Source organism: Atheta coriaria, unplaced genomic scaffold (assembly GCF_025399875.1).
Source record: "Atheta coriaria isolate IRGN ID8LTWV9N9 unplaced genomic scaffold, Caltech_Dcor_3.1 hic_scaffold_3_pilon, whole genome shotgun sequence".
NCBI classification, from domain to species: Eukaryota; Metazoa; Arthropoda; class Insecta; order Coleoptera; family Staphylinidae; genus Dalotia; species Dalotia coriaria.
The window spans coordinates 7,311,186-7,333,768 of NW_027045445.1; the positions used below are offsets into that span (position 1 = coordinate 7,311,186).

The window sequence follows — 22,583 nt, forward strand, 5'->3', positions numbered from 1 at the left end:
ATTCCCATGTGATTTATAATAGTTTTAATTGCTTGGAATGTATCTTGCTACTGAGTAACGGTGCGAGCGCATACATACATTAGCTATTATTACTCAGTAATAAGTATCAACCTAAGAAGAAAACACTACACAAGACGCTTGTTTTTTTTTTCTTTCTCTCGTCACAGCGTTCCGCGCACCAATCGCCCGCTTTCGTTTTGCCTCGATTGGGATGTAGAACGCGGGCCGCGTACAATAATAAATTAAACGCTCCTTCTTCCCTATACGCTAAGAGTTTGTTGTTTGTTTATCCGCTAGATTCTAAACGTTATAAAAAATTCGCTCCTCGTTATTGATCCTATTGGGATGATTAAAATAACATTACAATTAACCTACGACACCGAAATAGCCACAGAAAAAGTGCGTGAGGTGTGAGTGTTTGGAGCCAAGGGAGGCGGGGATGATGAAGGAAATGGAATTGGGGGACCACCTTACGACGGGAAACCGGAGGGTGGCTGTCCAGGAACTGAGTACTGGGGCCTGAAGTTGGCGAAGTTGGCGGCGGCGGCGGCCGCTGCGAAACCGGGCAGACTTCCCGCGTTGAAACCGGGCGGAAATTGGCTCATCACTTGAGCTAGAACAGCGTTAAACATCAAATGTTTAGTAAATATTTCTAAATAATAATAAAACTATACAAATCAAACACTTACTTGCTGGAGACGCATTCGAAGACGACGTCGCAGCCAATCGCGATAATATACTCCTCTCGGACATCTGCAGTCGTTGCGCCACGGGTGGAATACGTGCCAGGGTCGCCGGGAGCCGCGATACATCCGATTTCATATCGCTCAACAACTCCTCCAGCTGGTTAAGCACCTTATGCAGCACCGCGTTGGCGGGTTTATTACCGGCAAGCGATTCCTTACTCAAATGCTGGTGACTTTCTGCCAAACACTCCACTTCAGCAAAGCGAGCGTTCAACGACATCGCAGGATGATTGGGATCCTGGGTTAGGTTTAAGTAAGCTGCACGACGCAACTGTTCCTCAATGACCAACGCTTGCTCAAGTAACTAACAATAAAAACAATTAATTAATAAATATAAATAAAGCTATTAAAAATATTTACTTACCTTGAATCGTCTAGCAAGGAATTTATTCTTGATTTCCAAAAAGTTGCCCTTGCCGACATCCATCTTAAACGGTTCATTGATGATGGTAAAGCGGGCATCTGCTTGTATATCCTGCCACCGACCATAACCATGTGTGACGATACCCGCAAGCAGCCAATAATCATGGCGTCTATGCCAAATCTCGTACTCTCTGCCAGGAGCAGCCGCTTTCTCTTCATTGAGCCACAGAGTATGCAACTCTGTGAAACCACCATCAGCAATGTTAAACATAAACTTCCTCTTTGCTTCCTCTTCCTCTTTAGTGGGCATATCCTCTTTCTTGACGTCGACGATAACACATTCATCATCGTCTTTTTCTTTGACCACGGGTTTCTTATCTTCTTCCTTTTCCTTGGAAGCGTCTTCTTTTTTCTCATCTGTTACTTCGGTTTTTATTTCGTCAACTTTCGGTTTTTCTTTTTCCTTAATATCGGCTTTTTCTTTTTCTTTTTCTGGAGAAATGGGAGGAACTGTTTCTTCTGTCTTTTCTTTGTCTTCCTTTTCAGTGGAAGTTTCGGCAGATTCCTCCTTTTTGACTTCATCGACTTCTTTAGTGGAAGGTTTGGCTTCATCTTCTTTTTCTTTATCAGCTGTTTTAACATCTTCTGCAGGTGTATCCTTGTCTTTATCAGCATCATCAACTGTTTCAGCTGTTTCTTCTTTAGGTGTTACGGTGGCATTCGCTTCACCATTTTCCTTTTCCTTTTCACTGTCAGTTGCAACTGTTGGTGTAGGACTGGCTGCAGCGCTTGTCGCAGGAGTGGCGCTTGTACTTGTAGTCGCACTTTTCTCACCTTCAGTGGGCGTGCTAGCCAAATCAACCGTAGCAGTTGCATTTGCCGCTGTGGCTGCAGCCGCCGCAGCTGTAGCAGCCTCCGCCGCCGCTTTAGCAGCTTTCTTCGCTTCGATTGCCTTACGCACAGCTTCCGGCATACTATACTCTCCATTAATATGTTCAAACTCCTGTACCTTCTTCCTAATCAGCGACATCACGCCGATCCTGGTAAGTACGTGCTGCCTGCTCAAACCCTCCCTGGGCACACCATCAGCAAAGGTGTCCGCGTTATCCGCGCCTGGTTCACACAGATGTCGCATGAACAACGAAACATACGCTTTGAAGATCTTCTCTGATTTACCACGGAGATCACGCACCAACCACTGCGAGTTGAATGCGTCCTGCGGCGGCATACCGTAACGCATAATCGCATTGAGGAATGCTTTGCGTTGCCTGGCATTGAAGCCCAACACCTCGATGTTTCCACCAACACGCGCCAGCAGAGGAGGAAGTGGGCGATCACGCTCATCCCTGCGTTCCATGCGCCGCTTACTCTTGCGAATGTTATCGCCATCGGCCTTCTCATCAAAATCATCATCTTCTTTATCTTCATCAGAAGCACCCGAATAATCCGAGTTATTGTAATCAGAGAGGTTCTCCTGCCAGGTACTATCCTCTCGGGTATCGGTGGTTAAACCACCATCGTTGTAATTAACCTGTTTACGCACACGTTTACCTTTACCAAGCGTACGAGCGATATCCTCCTGCTGTTGTTCATAATGATGCCTCAGTAATTTAATCCAATAAGCAGGATCAGTATTCTCCGCCTCCTGTTTGATGATTTCAGTATCTACATCTTCCTCAACATCACCTTCCTTCGTCACATAACTGGCGACCTTAAACGAACTGAGATACTCATTGGCCCAGTTCTCTTTCTGTTCGATACCCTCCTTTGTGCGATCCAACAACTCTTTGACAGCTTTGTCATCATAATGAATCGCTTCATCCTCTTTACCTTCATCCTCCTTGAACAACTCCTCCGTACCGAACCGCAGAATATCATCCAGTTCCTGTTTGGTGAAGTTAGCACCCTTGCCACCCATTCCAGGCCGTACAACTAAATGCGTCAACATCATCTTCCTCTTTGCTACTTGCGTTACTCGCTCCTCAACTGAGTTCCTCGTAACGAAGCGATAAATCATTACTTTATTCGCCTGCCCGATACGATGCGCACGCGAAAAGGCTTGGATATCATTATGTGGATTCCAGTCGGAATCATAAATAATAACCGTATCAGCCGTTGCTAAATTGATACCAAGACCACCGGCTCTGGTAGACAACAAGAAAACAAACTGCGGTGCACCGGGTGCATTGAAGCGATCAATGGCTTCCTGCCGAAGATTACCTGTAATCGCACCGTCAATCCTCTCGTACTTGTAACCTTCACCCTCGAGGTAATCCTCGAGAATATCCAACATTTTCGTCATCTGTGAAAAGATCAACACGCGATGACCCTGCTCTCGAAGAATACGCAACATTTTCGAGAGCAGTACCAATTTACCAGCCGCCTTTGTCAAGCTAGACGTCTCATAATTTCCACTGGGTCCCAGCGGAGCTTCCTCCGACGCAGCTGGGAATAAATACGGATGATTACAGCACTTCTTCAGGTCCATCATGATGTTCAACAGCGACACTGATTGCCCACCACCTTTGGGATTCAGCGCTTCGAAGTTCCTCGTCAGAATATACTTGTAGTACTTCTTCTGCATTGGTGACAACTCCACACGCACGATAAACTCGGACTTCGAGGGCATGTTCTTCAACACATCGGCTTTCAACCGCCGCAGCATGTGTGGACCCAACATCTCATGCAGTTTCTTCACCTGGTCCTCTTTCGAAATATCAGCGAATTCGTTCTGGAACGTGCTTAAATCATTGAACTTATTGCTATTCAAAAAGTTCAGCAAATGGAACAACTCTTCGAGGTTATTCTGCAGAGGAGTACCGGTCAACAATAGTTTATAAGAGATGTTATATCCAGCCAAAAGTCGGAAAAACTTCGACTGATTACTCTTAAGTCGATGGGCCTCGTCTACAACCAACACAGCCCAATCAATTGACCCCAGACAAGCAGAATCTATTGAAATAAGCTCATAGGAAGTCAACAGGACGTTAAACTTGATGGAACTAGAACGGATTTTACTCGCTCTGCCACCCCGGCTGGTTGCATTCTCCTCGAAAGACAATTCATTCTCTCTGATGACTGCACGACAATCCTTATCACCGACATATGTAATGCAGTAGAAGTCAGGCGCCCATAACTCAAACTCTCTCTCCCAGTTGATAATCGTAGATAGTGGTACACTGACCAAGAAAGGACCTTTGCAGTGTCCTTCCTTATACAACGAATACAAAACGTAATTGTCTGGATGGTCTTACCCAGACCCATCTCATCAGCGAGAATAGTATCAATTCCCTGCCCCCATGAATACCGCAACCAGTTGAGACCTTCCAACTGATATGGATGCAGCTGCATACCTGTTTCTGTAAAATAATCCGGTTGCCGTTCGTATTTTTTCTTGAGATCTGTGGTGGGCTTCTCCGGTGGAGGTGTGTACCTCTTCGGAGTGCTTCTATCATCGTCATCGATGAGCTCACGGGTTTTCGACCGCTTACCTTTCTTACCCTTGCGTTTGGTGTTGTCGCTCATAGACGCTGAGCGTAGATCGAAGTAATACTCAATCGCTTGTTTCAAACCTGGTACTGAGTCGTCCTCTTCTTCCCAGGTGCATTGGTCATAGGGTAATTCACGCCATTTGACGAAATACAACGTGCGGCCATCTCGCATTGTGCGATGATTGATGATACGCTGCACAATCAACCATTCTGGTTTCACGCCGTATTTGTAGAACCTGTCTTCCAGTTCATCATCTCTTTCATGTCCCATGTTTTGTAGGCGTTTCACGCGGTTGTCGGACTCATCCAATGGTTCCTCCAGTTTAGGTGGTTCTTCCATGTCGTATTTACGGAAGTAACTGCGGAACATCAACGGATGGTGTACGTCTATTTGTAATTCAGACGCCCAATCGCAATGCCAGTAGGATTTCTCATGCCATTTCACGAAAATTCACGTTTACGCTGTGGTTTTTGTTTCTTTTTCTCGGCAGGTGTCAACTCCTCGCCTTCTTTCGGCGGTGGTGGAGGCACCTCCACCCATCGCCACGTCAATATCTTACTTACTTTACCAGCGAGTGGTGGACAGCTGCATCTGGGACACTTCCAATCACCATCTGGAATTTCTGTGAGTGGAGGATTCAAGCAATGTGTGTGATATGCACCCGGACAACTATCACAACACAATAACTCCCCGCCGTCTTTACAAACGCGGCAGAACTCTTGATGTTCATCATCGTCTTGTTCCGCTGGCCCTTCATTCTCACAATGCGGACAACTCCATTTACCTTCCGGTGTATCCTCTAATTCAGGCTCTAAGCATACCAAGTGATATGCTCGGGGACAAGTGTCGCAGAGAATAATCTCACCGCCTTGCTGGCACACCTCACAGTAATCCTGATGCTCGTATTGTTCCTCACCATCAGGCCGTCCGCTTGGCTTACCCTTCTTCTTTTTCTTGCTCTTGTTGCCGATTTTTGTCTTGGCTTTGCGTCGAGGCGCTGGCGTGTCATCGCCAGTCTCAGCAGGTGGTGCAGGCGCCTCCTCGATGGTTTCTGTCTTACTGGAACCCTCATAACCATCCTGAAGCATTTGTTCAAACTCCATATCGGAGTCACGGTCGGACCCAGCCACGCTCGCTTCACCGTCATCTTCAGAGCTGCCGCGTTCTCTTTTACGCTTGCCGAATTTGATCTTTAACGTGGGAACCTTTGCTTTCTTTGAGGATTTTTTACCGCGAGACGGACGGCGTTTTTTAATTCGAGAATCATCGTCGTCGTCGTCATCCTCTTCTTCATCATCATCCTTGGGGAGTTCTTTAGCTGATCGTGAGGAACGACTTGGTTTGCTGTATTCCGAATCGGCGGCGGTGGATGTTTCAGCTTCGGATTGTAAATGAGGATTTATGTTGGAGAATTCACGCCATTTCGCTGCGACCAACATCATAAGTTTTGACATTGGAACCTGTAAATAAATACAAACAATAAGATTATTAACTTTTCAACAAAATTAATTAAAATAGACATACCTTAGGGTTTTCTTTAGCCAACATTGGTCGTACATGTTGCTGAAATAACTTGTAAGTCGTCAAATTCACGAAATCTGATTCGCTATACTGCAACTCAACATCAATGAGTCCGAATGTTGAGCAGACTTCCTCAATTGTAGGCATGCCAGCTATATAACACATAAAAACAATTAATATCTTGAAATATATTACTAAGTAAATGTTTATTACCTCCTCCACTGTTGGATGTATCTTGTTGTGGTGTAGCAGGTGCTGAATGCTTGGTGGAACTTCTAGACTTTCGCCCTTTCTTACTGCTACCATAATCAGAATCACCATTGTCATCTTCATTGGCATAATCACTTTCCTGAATTAATATTAATTTATTTATTAGGTATTTTATATGTGTTTAGAATATTTTAAAACTTACATCTCCACTGTCATTTTTCTTTTTCTTCTTTTTCTTTTTTCCCTTTTTCTCTTCGCTTCGTGCTTTACGTTTCTTGCCCTTTTTCGACTTTCTGCTCTCGGGCTCGTATTCATCATCGTCCTCCTCTGCCTTTGCCGGCGCTTCGTCGGAATCAGCAGGTGAATTATCTACATGCTCATTACCGCCATCGTCATTACCTTGATCTTCATCACCTTTAGAAATAAATTAAAAAATAAATTAAATTCCTGTTGCCGGTATTTGTGTTGTGAGGTTAAAAGTGTCCACATGCGTCCAGTTTGGACATGGTCAGTTACAGAATGCCGCATAAACCAAGCGTACAACGAAACTTTTCAAAATGCGCAAATTTCCATATTATCGAGAAAAATCTCGAATTGTTTCAAGTCGTCCATTTTGTTAAGGGAGACCCCGCTCGCACCGCGCGCTCCCCCCACGTATTATGCGGCCAGCAACACGGCATCAAAAAATAATGAGCGCCGTGAGAGTATAATCGCTCCGGCGCATTCGTACTGTCATCGCGGTATTCCCACCTACCGCCTACACACATGTACTAGCAACATAGTAGCGCGACAATTCATTCACAACGCAATATTATTTCGCATGTAAAGAAATGCATTGACTGCATTCGATGAGTAACAAATAATAACCAAACAAATACAATTCTAATCAAATCAACACTGCGATTGGCGTGGAAAACTTGAAGTTTGTGAATATTTGGCGTTGTTATTCGCGAGGTTGGCGTCTTCGCGGCTAACGGTTAGCGGGTTAGCCGCTCGCGGGTTTTGCTTCGGGTGTATCACGATGCGAATGCACTTACCGGCGTAAGATTCGTCCTGTTCTTCATCAGACGCCATCGTCGTCAGCAAGCGCACGAAGTCCCGCTGAATAACTTATTCTTCCTGGCGGTTTGGTTTGTTCACTTCGCCGACATACACGAACGGGACGCACGCTTCACATGCAACACACACTCGCGTACAACAGGAACGGGGACGCGCTTTCACTCACTCCGCCAGTGGACAACGTTATGGCGGCTGCTGTCGAGTTGGCGCATGCGCAATAACATACAACTAGCAAACACACCTAGCGACCTCTGCACGCATACAAACTAAAAGATATTACTATTAATTAAAATATTAAATAATAAATAACAGTGTATGAAAAAATGTAAACTCTAACATTATTGAGTATACTTCTTATTATCTAGAATAGTTTAGAATTTATATTTACATTTACATTTTTATTATTTTCAACTAAACTAAGAATTTGATTAAATATAGGCAACCCAAATTACACCTTGGTTTTAGTTTAACAAGTTTCTCTCCATTTTTCTTTTTAACTCTTATTTCTCACCTAAAAATTACTTAAAACACTAATATTATCAAAACATTTATTTAATCATAAGAGAATTTGCTTAGTAACAGACGGGGCACTCCAATCAAGATTTCGGCTGCCGCATTAAGAAAATTTCAACTGTTTCATGTTGTAAGCTGTCCTACTGCAGAGGAAAATAAGTTGGCAGCACCTGCGAATAAGTGTCTTCATCCACCTCGCTAAAGAGGCAGAAAACAACGCGGTCGATTTTGTCGTCGTACTGCTCGAGAGCTTTGCGCACCTCCTGCGCACTCACATGCGCCGCTGGCTTCACCGGATATCCGTAAATTCCAGTAGAAATAGACGGAAAAGCTATTGTCTTTAAATTAAGCTTCGCCAGCATATCCATCGAGTTCTTGTAGCACTTACGCAGGAGTTCTGGTCGTTCGCCCTGCGGTCCAACGGTGGAAATAACAACTACAAGTTAAAAACAATATTTTAATCCCAACGTAGTTTATTTTAATATTTTAAGCTCTTTTAATACCTCGTGCAGGTAATTGGTATCCCCCGCTGACTTTGACCTCACCAATGGCGCATCCACCGTGGGTTTTGTTCTCTGCGACGAGCATAGTCCCCGCTGCGCTGTGTATAGCACCATCTACACCACCGCCACCCAACAGGGATTTATTCGCTGCATTTACAATGGCGTCGACCTACGAATACACAAAAACAAAACAAAATCACCAGTAGTGATAGTTTTATGGGAAATATTCAAACATCCTACCTCTAAGGTAGTTATATCCCCACGAAAGATGCTAATCTTCTTACAAAGCTTTAGATTCTTCGCCGAATTGATACTGAAATCAGCCGGCATGGGACTCTTCTTCGGCGCGTGCTTCTTGCTAAGAATATACTCATCCCACGGCAGCAAATCATCGACGATGACAAATTTGTCACCACACAGGTACTCCTTGCGCTTGTCGTGCAGCGACATCTGCAGGTAGCGCTTCTTTTCCTCCTGCCACGTGGGAGCCATCTTGGGTGCCGTGTTCGGCGCTGCCACCTGGAACGAAGCCAGAGATCTGCCACCCACAACGTGGTGGAAGCGATATTTTAGAATTGATAATTTATTAGCGAGTGCCAACATGATCGCGCGTATTAATTGCGTTGAAAAAGGTCGAATTAGATGAACGTTATGGGAGCGTTAAAAATGCGTGAGAAAACGACACTGATAAATTATGAACGTCACATTTTTTATTCGAGACAGCGGTGGTCATAGCGATATAAAGTCAGAAATTATTCGAATGTAAAACAAAAGTTTTACCAACTTAAATCAGAAATTCTTCAGTTTTTCACATCCCTACTAATATTATAAATGCGAGATGAAAGGTATGATAATAAACAAAATTTAACCATTTCCGGAGAAATGAGAATTTTAGACTGAATTTTCGTTGATTTTACTGAAATCCTGCTGAAACTAGGGCCGAATTCATCGTTTTCATCAAAAAGATTCGTAATTTTATTTTAAAGACATGATAATCCCTACTAATATTATAAATGCAAAAGTCCTGATGTTTGTTACACTTTCACGCACAAACTACTTAACCGATCATCATGAAAATTTGTAGACATATTCTTAGTGGTCCCCGAATGGTTATAGGCTACTTTTTATTTAATAAAAAAATTATTTTTTAAATAAAATAAAGAAATAATTTAGCCAATAATACCTCTGCATCTGGCTATTTGACTACTTTAACGCCATCTAGCATTCCAGCAATGAAGCTCAAACCTAAGTACTATAGTACCATCACACTGTATTATCACACTGTATTACCGACAGCTACGTCAACATCAAATCCAATTGACTACACTATGGAGACAGTGTACAGTCAGTGTACTTCCATAGACTATACTCTCAGCCATTTTAAACTTCCCGCCATTCTACTTCATTGTTACTTCATCTGTGACTACAGACGCGTACGGAACAACTTCATTATTTTCGATATTCGCGGACGAAGCCAAGGGTTAAAGCTAGTAAGGAATAATTTAATACGATTTGTTAGTTAAAACGTTTATAACTCAAGAACGGTTGGACAGATTTTGATCATCTATGATTTTTTAGATTCATCTTGGTCCAGAATAAGAGAATAAATATTAAAAAATTGAAAATTTTTATTTAAAGCATGTTAAATAAGGGATGAAAGATTATATGGAAATTCATTATTTTAGATATTCGCGAGCGAAGCTAGTTTAAAATAAATATTCGGCTACCGTTAGTGTAAAAAATTAGGTAGCATCATTTCTGAGTAAATAAACGATTAATCTAATCGCTGGTCCTTTGAATTCCATCAATCTTTCGATGTGTTTATTCACACGATAAGCAAAACTCAAAACTCAAGCGCTCACTGTGACTCTCCAAATCGGGGCACTCCACGAGGTGATCGACGAGCATCGATTGAAAACAATAAGAATTAATCACTGCTCACGGTGTCGATATATAATTTCGGTTCACTTGTTGCGTGTCCGCGAGGCGTGCGGGTGCGCAAACGCGAAAATGCGCGCCTAACGCGCTTTTCCCTCGGCGGCTACGAATTATTTCGGATGGGATTATCAGACGCGACACATGTGAAGTGAATTTATTCAATCAAAATATTTGTAATATATATATACGCAGAGAAAATAAACACAGTGTTAAATTATGTTAAATTGTGTTGTGATATTTAATGTTGTGAGTTGTGATTGAGTTAAAATTTGAATAATAATTTGGGATAGAATTAAATTAAATTAAACTGGCTTGTGTGATTGTGATTGAAAGGTGCGTAGTGCACCTTGAAGTTTATTCGTACGTCGAACGGTGGAAAGTCTATGATCAGTGGCGATAGCAATCGGTGTGCACAATGTTCACGATCGGTGATAATATTGGATTTAAAATGAGAGGGACACTTGATGTGATAAGGTTTCTCGTCATCTGTGGGGTAGTTTTGCCAATTCAGGTAAATTCCTAGCAAATATTTTGTTATTCGTTTTCTTTGGTAGTAGTTTCTCATTTTATGCAAGAGTTTTACATGTCCTGAAATATACCTAGAATTTATCGGGAAAATTGTAATAAAAAAGTAGAAAAAATACAGGATTTCTTATATAACTGATTTTGATAGCTACTGAATCAGTTTTTCTTTTAGTATGGAAGGAGTCCATGGAAATTAGCTAATTTTTAGATAGTTTTACAAATAGTTTAACAAATTACCAAGTTGTTACTCGAATGAAACAAGTCTGAATAAGAAAAAAATTAAATTCAATGAAAAATTGAAAAAAATTAAAGAAAAAAGTTTAATTTAATAATTAAAGATGATGTAAGATCATCATCATAAATTTAATTGTTTGCCAAACAAAGAATATAGGTGTTGAAATTCTAATGCATGCATTATACATTCTCTAAATATTATCCATCATTTTTTACTGATAAAATACGTTGAGCGAAAAGCCCACACGCTGAACATGTGAACACATGTTCATACATTCAAAATATTCTCTATTGGAAGCTCCTACAAGTGTCCCCTTATTCTCTAAAATAAATATAAACCTATCTTAGAAGTTCTAAACCCAAAGCATTCAAGATAATCTCCTTTCAGAGAAATACAAATAAAAATCAAAGCATTTCCATGTAGAAAACACTTTGATCTTTGCTTTTGCACTAAAAATCTTCTCAAAAATTCATTTTTCTTTTCTATTTACAAAGAAATTTATACATTTTCTTTGTATAATGTTTGCATACTTATATTAATCCAATTATATTAATATGTTTATGCATAATAAACATATTCCGCATCTAATTTATCAAATGTTCCAATCCATTAATTGATATGAAAACCACCGGGAAGTAATTTTAGCGTAACGTAAACTGTTACCCAACATTGCGCACACATTCCCACTAAGCATCAAAGCTCAACGCTGTTAAATCGCTGCTAAAACCACATCTCTCGTTATAGTGACACCTGATTTACAGCTATTTCAATCCACGTAAACATTCAAAATGGTACAAGTAAATTCTTCAAATAACTGGCATCAAAACAATTTGTTTCCAAATTGAATCTATTGCATGACCTTGTATGCAATGTGCATTTCGGTGTGTGAACTGTGAAAATCTCACGATGAATGTGTGTGCGTCAATGTAGTTTTCCCAACCGATGTAAAAACTGTTTGCTTTGTTAGATGGCGATACGGCGGCCATTTTGAAAAGCAGTTGCCATGCGGCAGCTTAATCCGCAAGTTCATTCACAAATACCCCTCGCGAAATTAATAATATGCGATCAGAGTAAATATTTACTCCGGTACGGTGCGCTGCAATGCGTTTATCATAACGCAAATTATTTCCAGATAATTTACAACGGTTTTATCAGCATCAGTCAATCAATGTCTGTGTCCATTGTCTTAGGTTATTTTATAGTAGTAATTGTTTGTATATTTTATGCAGGTGAGCATGGGTGTTTCTTGCGTGCTGAGTGTTCAACCGGTGGAGAATAAAAGCGAGCAGTATTGCATCGATCTCAATGTTACGTGGGAGATTAGCGATTTGGGTAAGTAAAGTAATAGTTGTGTTAGTTAAATCATTTATAACTCACGAACGGATGGACAGATTTTGATCATCTATGATTTTTTGGGTTTATCTCGGTTTAGAATAAGAGAATAATAAATAAAACATTAAAAATTATGATTTAAAGACTGTTAAATGAAAGGTGAAAATTTGTATAGAGTTTTAATCATATTATAGCTAAATAGATGGCGCTAAAATGTATTATAAGCAACTAGCTTTAACCCACGGCTTCGCTCGCGAATGTCTAAAATAATGAAGTTGCTTCCGTACGCGTCTGGCGGGAAGTTTAAAATGGCTGAAAGTATAGTCTATGGAAGTATAGTGTACAGTCTCCATAGTGTAGTCAATTGGATTTGATGTTGACGTAGCTGTCGGTAATACAGTGTGATAATACAGTGTGATGGTACTATAGTACTTAGGTTTGAGCTTCATTGCTGGAATGCTAGATGGCGTTAAAGTAGTCAAATAGCCAGATGCAGAGGTGTTATTGGCTAAACTATTTCTTTATTTTATTTAAAAATAATTTTTTTTATTAAATAAAAAGTAGCCTATAACCATCGGGGACCACTAAGAATATGTGTACAAATTTTCATGATGATCGGTTAAGTAGTTTTTGCGTGAAAGTGTAACAAACATCAGGACTTTCGCATTTATAAAATAAGTAGGGATTATCATGTCTTTAAAATAAAATTACGAATCTTTTTGATGAAATCGATGAAATCGGCCGTAGTTTCAGCAGGATTTCAGTAAAATCAACGAAAATTCAGTCTAAATATCTCATTTCTCCGGAAATGGTTAAATTTTGTTTATTATCATACTTTTCATCTTGTGCATCAACTTAATACTCAATCACTACCGAAAACAATAAATATTCTCACCAAATAAATAATTTCTTTACTTTGTAGGTACTTTCAACGAAACGATAATTCCTGGACGTTTTACCGTCGCCGATAATAGCCCACCGACTTGTTCTCTAGCCGCCACCTATGCACCAGTCAATTTTCCACTGGTAATTACAATCTCTACCTAATTACATCATAAATAAACACTTATTTTGTTGTAGAATTCTGTTAGTAATATAATAGGATGCAAAAGTACACGCATGCGTATTCTGGCCGCATGCAGCTACGAGTTACATTTCCGACAAATAAACTGTAGTCATCACTTTGACATTCCAAGATGTGTGGGAGATGTATGCGACTGCAGCCACATATCCTCCAGTGCAACCAAAGTGAACATCACTGCCCACAGCGATGATGAATTTACCTTAGAATGGACCAAGGAAGGCAATAATACTCTCACGGAGATTATTCTAGAGTAATTTTAACTTATTTACTAAAATTTAAAAAAAAAACATTTAAAACTATTAATTAATATTAATATTTTTAGGCAGTACACAACTGAAGGAGGTCTGGTTGCCCAAGACCACTTCCCAATAGAAGATCAAAGCATTACTCACATAACACGATCAATACCAGGAATAATTAGTTCAAATTTATCAAAATGTTTCGACTTTATCTTCGAGAAACAATGCAAACAACCAGATCCATTCTGTCCAAAAACAATTCCACGCATAGAAACCCACAGTCTACATATAATCATCGTAATTGTTGTATTTGCATCAGCAATCGCCATAGTCCTCTTTTATTTTGTATATAGCACACGTAAAAGTGTCACAGGATCACTCACAATCACTGGAGAACATTCAGTGCCCTTGCATGCTATGCCAACTACAGTAACAAATATTCTATATCCCTTATTACAAGACAATGATGATCCATTGGAGATTCCTTACAATCAATTAACAATGATCAAAGAAATTGATGCGGGGTATTTCGGAGTGGTTTATGAAGGCGGTTCTTATGCCACGGTATAGTGCAGCTATACGCGTTGCAGTTAAACAACTTCGATGTAAGATTATATAAAATTTTTATATAAAAATATATATAAAATGTTATTTTTTTGGTTTACAGCGACGTTTAGTGATGAACATGACGCGTTTATCGACGAAATGAAAACGATGCAATTAATTGGGCATCATCCGCATGTAGTACAATTGATTGGTTACTGCAAAGTGCAGAAACCTTTGGCGATTGTCATGGAACTCATCACTTGTGGAAGTTTGAAGAGTTATCTTGTCGGATTGCGTGAAACATGGAATAATGGTTCTATTAGTAATATGGCGGAGGATTATATCGGATATCCTAGTGGAGAGAAAAATTATCTTGGGGATAATTATCCTCCTAGTCCGAAAAGACTCACTTCAGTATCAAGTAAGTCTTAAAATTATCAAAAATAACATTTTAATGCTCAAAATTTAAAAAAATATTTTTTTTTTCAATTAATTCCTTAAAACTTCCTAAAACTTATTAATTTCCATAGCTCAATACACAACATTATCAAACTCACCCCCAGCATCCCCAACGAGCGACTGCTGCTCCTTCTCGAATCTTGTCTACGTGCTAGACAACAAAGAACTACAAAGTTTCGCACTGCAAATCGCCAAAGGCATGGCCTATCTAGAAAGTATCCCAGTGACACATCGTGATCTCGCCGCCCGAAATATCCTCATAAACGAGGGTAAAATGTTAAAAATCTCCGATTTTGGCATGTCGCGTCCCGGACCTTACGTCTCGCAACGCACACAACGCTTCCCAATGCGTTGGATGGCAATGGAAGCATTAGACAATCTACGCACGGACAGCAGGAGTGACGTATGGTCATACGGAGTAGTATTATGGGAGATAGGTACATTGGGCGCAATGCCCTACACGGAATTACCTGATGCATTGGTGCAGGTGCGCCTGAAGGAGGGCTATAGATTACAGCGGCCTATTATCTGCACGGATGAGTTGTATGAGTTAATGCTGCGGTGTTGGAATGCAGACGCTGATGAACGCCCGACATTCGCTGAGATCGCTGTGATGTTAGAGAAGACAATGACGAGTGCGTATGTGGACTTCGGGAAAGTGGATAAGAACTATGTGTTTCCGTCAATGGCGGAGCCGAATTAATTTTTGCGATGGTAAACAACTTTTGTTTTAAAAAAGTTTGGGTAGTACCAAGATCAGCCGCTAGGGGCTGACGCTAAAATATTAAACTCAGTTTTACGTACATCATTTAATTTAAAAGTAATTTAATTCAAAGAAAATAATTTAAAACTGTATTATGTAGTATTATTTCACAACATGCATTAATAAAATGTATTTTTTATTAATTATTTTAGAAATCATGACATAGCAAATTTGAAAATATAATAGTTCCATACTCGCCGCTGATGGCGCTAGTAGTAACTCCCCGACAAGACCCGAAGTTGGTATTCCCAGCAGTTAATTTTTAACATAACACTTAACCTTCTTTATCTGTTTATCTGTCAAATTTGACGTTTCGCTGCTGTTTCCAATCCAAAATTTTACGGATTACGGATCAAAACAGCCAGTTTGGGAGATATGTGCGCGCCGGTGCGTTCGTAACGTGCGACGTGAGTGCCGGCCGCGGCGAGTGTCATGTTCCACAAGGCGGACAATGCCAAAGTCGGTTTCCTCGAGCAAACGAAGGCAGCACGCGAGGAGCGAGCATTGGAGAAGCGCAAGGATGTCGCCGCGCTCACGATCCAGTCGCATGTTCGAGGCTGGCTGACGCGGCTACGTTTTGCCTCACGCATTCTGTAAGCATGCCTCAACCCCAACCACAATAATCACAACTTCTACATGTTTATAATTTCAGTGATGACTTTGATACAATTGTACCAGACATCCATGAAGACAGCAGACCAGTGTTCAAACCCGCAATTGGCATCTATCACTGCGCACGACGTTTCCTCATAGTCTACAGACGCTCCAGAGATAGAGATCGTTTCGTTAAATTGTGCAGATATCTCGTAGCGACGCTCGAATGCGATTCGCCGAAATTCAGCTATGTTGGCGTCGGACTCAATAAAGAATATGTCATTCAATGGATTGCACATATGAGTGATGTGCTTTGGAAATGCTGTTTAATGTTGGAGGAACTGCGCCCGGAGTTTGCGAATGACACGAAAGTAATTCTAGTGTTATTACACACATTGGTGTCTTACACCGGCACAAAAACATGGATGGTTCTCAAGCACAAGAACATGGAGAAGCTGCAACCAGGCATGCATCAACTTTGTGCCAACCTGATGGGCCAAATCTTTCATAAAGGATTTTATATTACACTTAAGGTATTAATTATATTATATGTGTTTTAATATAAAATTAAACTTTTAAATTAAAACTTTCAGACGTTACTTCTGAAAGGTTTAGGCAGAGCAAAGATTTCATTCAACAAAGTGTCACTTTCTGCCATTCTTACGCTATCGATGCGCCCTCTGGTGTCGGCGAATTACAGCGACAAGTTGATGACAATGTTCTTGATTCATATTTTATCCGTGCCTGGTTTCATCCGGCATTTAGAAGCATTCACTCCTGAAAGCATCATCACTCTACAGAACGCAAGTATTTTCTCCAAAAGTTTAGAACTGCTTTCCAGTCAACAATCGATGCGCATTGTCTTCAACACATTGGAAGGCAGTTATGCGTTATGCCTGCTCGCAAACCTCCTCCAACTGGGTTACAATGGCCGACCGGATGTGCTTAAAGACATGAGTTTTCCTACTTTTACCGTCGTAGTAACGGGGTTATTAGAAAGTTGCCAAAATTACGTTGTTAGCAAACAATCCAACTTGACACACTGGCATCCGGTGTTGGGCTGGTTCGCACAGCCTATGGATCCATCTTTGCATGCGGCGATGCCGCATGTGAAGGCACAGCTGCATTTATTATGGAATGCATCGATGATTAGAATTTTACTGGGGGATTTCTTGGCGACTATGGTTGAAGGGGTGGAGGCGCCGCAGGCTGGGCATAGTCCTGTGCATAATGGTGGGTTTTCCGGTGCGAATTTCATTCGCAAAGCGTTGGAGAATCGGGGAAATCGACAGAATGCAACGAAACACTATCGGACGCTGGGGAGTCCAGAGGTGCATAGAGTTGTGTTGATTTGTTCGATGTATCACACAGCGTTGAATACTTTGAATCAATTGAAGTTGGATATTCTCACAGGTATTTAATCATTTTTAGTAAGAATATTTCATTTGGATAAGTTGAGATCAAAGTTTAATGAAAATTATTGACAGAAGGGTTGCATATCTATCAAATCTGAGTTTTTTTCGTTAATTTTGAGCGATTGGATCATATACAACCATTTCTCACACATTTTTGATTGTAAAAGTAATATATTTTACTCATAATAGATTTCTAAAATCACAATAATCACGATAAACTACAATTAATATAGAAAAATGACATTTTTAATTCAATCGTGCACCGCGCGACACCTGACGTTAAAAATCAGAACTAATCGGAAACAAATGTCAAAAATTGTCAAAAGTTAAAAATTTAAGCGCAACTGGACCTAAACTATAATTTAATTTAATGTTTATTGCATTTCTTTCAGGATTGTGTTACCAAGGTGCTATTTTATACAACCTATGGCTCTTCCTCTGTTCACTGGGCCCAAACTGCGGACTTAAAACTTTCATGGACCATCTTGCAATCAACACAAAGTGCACAGCGCCAGAGTTTCAAATGTTGCAACTAATCGCCGAGTGTATGACACATTATGTCACGTAAGAATCATTTATTATTCTAAACCACTCATAATATTGTTTTATTTTTTCAATCAGAATTCTCGACGATATGGAAATGTACGAACAGCAAGACCAATTCAAACTGAACGATTTCGTCGTCATGTCAAATTTCCTCAACGTATTCCTGTACAAAGCAGTGTTGAGTAATCTCTTCGACCTCAAAACTATTCAATCCAACACGCTGTTTCAATCGTTGCATACTCTCCTCATGGTGTTATACCGCCGTGACTGTCGAAGAGTCTACGCCCCGCAAGGTCATTGGCTATTGAAAGACCTCCGCGTGTCAAATTTCATCACTGAGTTAGAAAAAGGCCGCAGAGGTCCGCAACTCCTCATGCAAACCATGCCGCATATAATCCCGCATGAGGATCGCGTCCGCCTCTTCCGGAAATACATCACCAATGAAAAAACTGTGCTGGGGTTAACCGAATCCGCATGCGCATCACCGCAATCTACACTCATAACTGTCCATCGATCGCGTATAGTCGAAGATGGTTATAGGCAACTTGCATTACTCCCAGCGCAAGCATTGAAAGGTGTCATCCGTGTGCGGTTCATCAATGAGCAGGGATTGGACGAGGCTGGAATTGATCAAGATGGCGTCTTTAAAGAATTCCTCGAGGAGAGTATCAAACGCGTGTTTGATCCATCGCTGAATTTATTCAAAGCAACAAGTGAAGAGAGATTATATCCATCGCCGACTAGTTATTTACAAGATAATCACTTGCAGTTGTTTGATTTCGTCGGTCGCATGTTAGGCAAGGCGGTTTATGAAGGAATCGTGGTGGATGTGCCGTTTGCGAGTTTTTTCCTCAGTCAAGTGTTGGGGCAAACTGCGCAGGCGCTGTATAGTTGCGTGGATGAACTGCCATCGCTAGATGCGGAGGTTTATCGAAGCTTGAGTTATGTGAAACACTATACTGGTGATATTTCCGAATTGGATTTGACGTTTAGCATCGATGAGGATAATATGGGCAGGTTGGTTACGCACGAGTTGATTCCCGGAGGGAAGGCTATACCCGTCACTAATGATAATAAGTAAGTTTTGAAGTAGAAGTTTACTATGCGGGTAAATCTGATATTTTTTGTTTTAAGGATTAATTACATCCATTTGGTGGCGCATTTCCGGATGCACGTGCAGATACGTGATCAGACCGCAGCGTTCATTCGCGGCTTCCGGTCGATTATCAACCCTGATTGGTTGTCATTGTTTTCAACACCGGAAGTAAGTAAAATTTAAAGAATTTAAGGTTATGTTTACCTTGATATTAATCTGATCCTCAACGACGCCGTTCTGATGTATTTTTTGATAAATTTGGTGAAATCTGTAAAAAATAAAGTGAAAATTAATTTTCAGTTGCAAAGATTGATATCTGGGGATAATGTCCCGCTAGATCTGCGCGATTTGCGTAAACACACGCAATACTATGGTGGTTTTCACGATTCGCATCGAGTTGTAGGCTGGCTGTGGGATATCCTCGATAAGGATTTCACCGAAGAAGAAAAAGCAATGTTTCTTAAGGTTTGTTTTGTTTATTTTACTCTAAACTGCAATTAAATAATAAATTTTATCTTTTCTTTAATTTAGTTTGTGACAAGTTGTTCAAAACCCCCGTTATTGGGTTTTGCGCACTTGGAGCCGCCATTTTCGATTCGTTGCGTGGAAGTTGGCGATGATGAGGACACCGGTGACACCATCGGTAGTGTGATACGCGGTTTCTTCACGATACGCAAGAAAGACCCGCTCAATAGACTGCCCACGTCGTCGACGTGTTTCAACCTGCTGAAGCTGCCCAACTATCAGAAGAAGAGCACGCTGCGCGAGAAACTGCGCTATGCAGTCACATGCAACACTGGATTCGAGCTCTCGTAAACACGGTGCTAATAACTAATCAAAAATGGGAGCGTAAATTAAGGACCAAAACGTAGAAATTTCCTCAGATGATACAAAACAAATTATGTAGGTTACTAAGAGTAAGTAAAGAGTACTTTAGGTAGGCGCAGATGTGTATTCATCATTTTAGGCTGTTGAAAGATTAGAGTTCATCAATTTTTGTGAGATATTGATGGAGAAATTTAGCTGAAACATAAGGTAAGACAAAGAATGTTTTTTTAATGTAAAATATCGAAGACTAAGAATCATTATTGTGTATCTTGTATATAATTATTGTTTATAAAGAAGCTATAAATGTGGTATTAAAATAAATATGAATGTGGTAAAAGAATTAAGATTAGGAATGAAATTAGGCTTTTTAAACTAAAAATCGATGAAAATTATGTTAATTTAAATTAGAAAAGTCAGATATTTCAATTACTTCTTAATAGACTTTAGAAAAAAGCAAAAATCTTAAGTTTTACAAACAAAAAATTGTTTTTATGGAAGAATATAGTATTTTTGGATATTTTGCACTTAGATACAAGAAATATCGCATCATACTGCGCAAAACAAAGCCAAAACACAAGCAAACATTTTGTAAACAAAAATGCCAAAACAACGACGCATTTCCTTGCTATTTTTATCAATTCATTGCATTTTTGACCAACTATCTATATATATAAAAATGAATTGCTGTTCGTTAGTCTCGCTAAAACTCGAGAACGGCTGAACGGATTTATCTTATCTTGGTCTTGAATTATTCGTGGAGGTCTAGGGAAGGTTTAAAAGGTGAGAAAAATTCGAATAATTGCCGGGAAAATCCTCAAAACAGCTCTTTTCTATAGAATAAAATTTGACATTGAGATTCAATCATAGTTATAGTTAAATAGTTGAATTCGAGATGGCGCGCTGAAGTGCATTATTGAAAAAACTTTATATGCATAATTTCTTTAAATTAAAATTGTTAATCTTATTGATAGAATTGATTCTTACTACGAGTATGAGTAGAACAAGAGAGTAAAAACGAATTACATTTTTATTAAACACTGCCGGAACGAAGTCGGGGGCAACAGCTAGTCATTTATAAAATCAAAAATTTAACAAACCACTTTACACAATAACGATTTTCATGAATTTCATAAATTTTCTTCTTATATTTAATTATTTTCTTGATTTTTTTAAGCACAACATACATTTGAAAAGATTATTTTAAGTCTTCCTTCTTTCTTCTTAATTTGAGCTGTAATCCAAACATCTGAGGACATGGATTTCAAGAAATGCAATATAATGCCGACAAAGATTCCCCGCACGCCGAAAATAACCTGTTCAGGTGTAAAACGCGCAGAATTGGCGAATTTGTAAAGATTCGCACCGACAACGACACAAAGCAATCTATTTTCGACCCTCCGAAGCGATCTACGCACGCATCGTCACAAAGTGCAGTCTTTATTATCTCCATGGCCGCTTATTTCGGGGGGCAAATGACCTGACAACACCAAAGCCACCCATTCTACCTAAAAACTAGTTTTATTTTCGCCACCTTCTACCTGCTTCTACAAAATTTATCCCGAAATCTTCTCACAGTTTGCTTAGACTTTTAAGTTGTATAAAAATCTAATAATTCAATGACCTTGAACATCCTTCAAATACGAAATTTCCATGACAATGAATACGCGACGTCTCGCACAACAGCACACCTTGCAGGATGTTTATTTATAAACGTTTTTCCTGATAAATAATATTCTGGTACATTCAACTTATTTTTCATCATTAATGCAAAAATTTCAAAATGGCGACCGACCGCAAAACCCAAGTTTGTTTACTTGGAAACAAATGAATAATCGAAAACAGGAACCATCCGTCATTAGCCACGTGCAGTACACCAGCGCACAAAGAGAATATTTATAAAATGCACTTGAGTGCGAACTTTGAAAGTGCGTCTAAATTTATCGGACAAAGAAAATTTTAATTGAACGTACAAGACGGTCAACAAAATGTCGCGCAGACGTTTAAAAGTTCACCGTCGAGGTTAATTGCGCATGATGTGTTTTTGCGTTGTTGCGACATTGTCGCGTTGAAATAAAATATTCATGTAGGGTTATGCTCGTTATTTTCAAATCGACACGATTCATGCATTACAGAAGCGAATAAAACAAAAGCTGCGGATTGATTTGTTTACCTGTTGATGCTGATTGATGCTTAATTGAGTTGCACTGGCTGTAGGACGTAAATCAATCGGCGGCACCGCTATTAAACTCAGCAATAAATTAATAAAAATCGACAATTCCGTAACGAACAGCTGATGCCGTTGAGTGGCAAAAAACATAGAAATTTGTACTGCGCATGCGCATGATGTGATATTCAACATGGAGGAGCATATAAAAGGATCATATATATTTTAAAAATTCAAAAGTAATATTTTATTTCTTAAATAATTAAATTTAATCATTACAAACAAATTGTACATTAAATAAGTAATATATTTAATTATACTGTTAGTAATACTTTTAAAGGAGATAATATTAATTTACTTTATTTGCAAAAATGATTTAACTTAAAATTTCATAAAAACTCTATCAATGTGA

General features: G+C 39.8%; 4 protein-coding genes across 8 annotated transcripts; 2 read left to right on the forward strand and 2 right to left on the reverse strand.

The window, feature by feature from the left end:
• Positions 1–7: 7 nt before the first annotated feature.
• LOC135789369 (chromodomain-helicase-DNA-binding protein Mi-2 homolog) lies at positions 8–7,592 on the reverse strand. Its single transcript, XM_065299160.1, is given in 9 exon segments — positions 8–613; positions 690–1,050; positions 1,111–4,337; positions 4,340–5,050; positions 5,053–6,061; positions 6,126–6,274; positions 6,336–6,471; positions 6,535–6,746; positions 7,370–7,592. Coding segments are annotated over 9 exon segments (5,985 nt in total). The 5' UTR covers positions 7,407–7,592; the 3' UTR covers positions 8–470.
• Positions 7,593–7,925: 333 nt separating this feature from the next.
• On the reverse strand, positions 7,926–22,325 carry LOC135789374 (macro domain-containing protein CT2219-like). Of its 3 annotated transcripts, XM_065299169.1 has the most exons (5): positions 22,178–22,325; positions 19,384–19,447; positions 8,648–8,945; positions 8,408–8,576; positions 7,926–8,340 (listed from the first exon to the last, which is right to left on the reverse strand). In XM_065299169.1, exons 3-5 carry the CDS (start codon positions 8,897–8,899, stop codon positions 8,045–8,047), a joined length of 717 nt encoding a protein of 238 aa, XP_065155241.1. In that variant the 5' UTR covers positions 8,900–8,945; positions 19,384–19,447; positions 22,178–22,325; the 3' UTR covers positions 7,926–8,044. The 3 variants fall into 3 exon arrangements, with proteins under 3 accessions (XP_065155241.1, XP_065155242.1, XP_065155240.1); XM_065299170.1 differs by lacking the exons at positions 19,384–19,447; positions 22,178–22,325 and adding an exon at positions 15,236–15,374; XM_065299168.1 differs by lacking the exons at positions 19,384–19,447; positions 22,178–22,325 and having other exon boundaries at positions 8,648–9,213.
• On the forward strand, positions 10,243–15,671 carry LOC135789373 (tyrosine-protein kinase receptor torso-like). Of its 3 annotated transcripts, none has more exons than XM_065299166.1 (7): positions 10,243–10,856; positions 12,335–12,437; positions 13,360–13,463; positions 13,518–13,771; positions 13,844–14,365; positions 14,428–14,727; positions 14,837–15,671. In XM_065299166.1, exons 5-7 carry the CDS (start codon positions 14,278–14,280, stop codon positions 15,466–15,468), a joined length of 1,020 nt encoding a protein of 339 aa, XP_065155238.1. In that variant the 5' UTR covers positions 10,243–10,856; positions 12,335–12,437; positions 13,360–13,463; positions 13,518–13,771; positions 13,844–14,277; the 3' UTR covers positions 15,469–15,671. The 3 variants fall into 3 exon arrangements, with proteins under 3 accessions (XP_065155238.1, XP_065155237.1, XP_065155239.1); XM_065299167.1 differs by lacking the exon at positions 10,243–10,856 and adding an exon at positions 12,083–12,275; XM_065299165.1 differs by lacking the exon at positions 14,837–15,671 and having other exon boundaries at positions 10,245–10,856; positions 14,428–14,568.
• On the forward strand, positions 15,825–20,347 carry LOC135789370 (ubiquitin-protein ligase E3B). The gene is made up of 8 exons (XM_065299162.1): positions 15,825–16,121; positions 16,181–16,655; positions 16,716–17,535; positions 17,930–18,101; positions 18,159–19,160; positions 19,218–19,347; positions 19,480–19,644; positions 19,711–20,347. The coding sequence occupies exons 1-8, from the start codon at positions 15,961–15,963 to the stop codon at positions 19,993–19,995; spliced, it is 3,210 nt and encodes a 1,069-aa protein (XP_065155234.1). The 5' UTR covers positions 15,825–15,960; the 3' UTR covers positions 19,996–20,347.
• Positions 22,326–22,583: the final 258 nt, after the last annotated feature.

What these genes read in the sequence shown, in the direction of transcription:
- LOC135789374 (XM_065299168.1), bottom strand. Translation starts at nt 9,010, where the DNA reads ATGTTGGCACTCGCTAATAAATTATCAATTCTAAAATATCGCTTCCAC. An exon ending in GGGATATAACTACCTTAGAG is followed by an intron (nt 8,577 to 8,647) that starts GTAGGATGTTTG and finishes GTGTATTCGTAG; the next exon opens with GTCGACGCCATTGTAAATGC. An exon ending in ATACCAATTACCTGCACGAG is followed by an intron (nt 8,341 to 8,407) that starts GTATTAAAAGAG and finishes TTTAACTTGTAG; the next exon opens with TTGTTATTTCCACCGTTGGA.
- LOC135789373 (XM_065299165.1), top strand. Translation starts at nt 10,761, where the DNA reads ATGTTCACGATCGGTGATAATATTGGATTTAAAATGAGAGGGACACTT. An exon ending in GTGGGAGATTAGCGATTTGG is followed by an intron (nt 12,438 to 13,359) that starts GTAAGTAAAGTA and finishes TTTACTTTGTAG; the next exon opens with GTACTTTCAACGAAACGATA. An exon ending in CACCAGTCAATTTTCCACTG is followed by an intron (nt 13,464 to 13,517) that starts GTAATTACAATC and finishes ATTTTGTTGTAG; the next exon opens with AATTCTGTTAGTAATATAAT.
- LOC135789370 (XM_065299162.1), top strand. Translation starts at nt 15,961, where the DNA reads ATGTTCCACAAGGCGGACAATGCCAAAGTCGGTTTCCTCGAGCAAACG. An exon ending in GATTTTATATTACACTTAAG is followed by an intron (nt 16,656 to 16,715) that starts GTATTAATTATA and finishes TAAAACTTTCAG; the next exon opens with ACGTTACTTCTGAAAGGTTT. An exon ending in GAAGTTGGATATTCTCACAG is followed by an intron (nt 17,536 to 17,929) that starts GTATTTAATCAT and finishes CATTTCTTTCAG; the next exon opens with GATTGTGTTACCAAGGTGCT.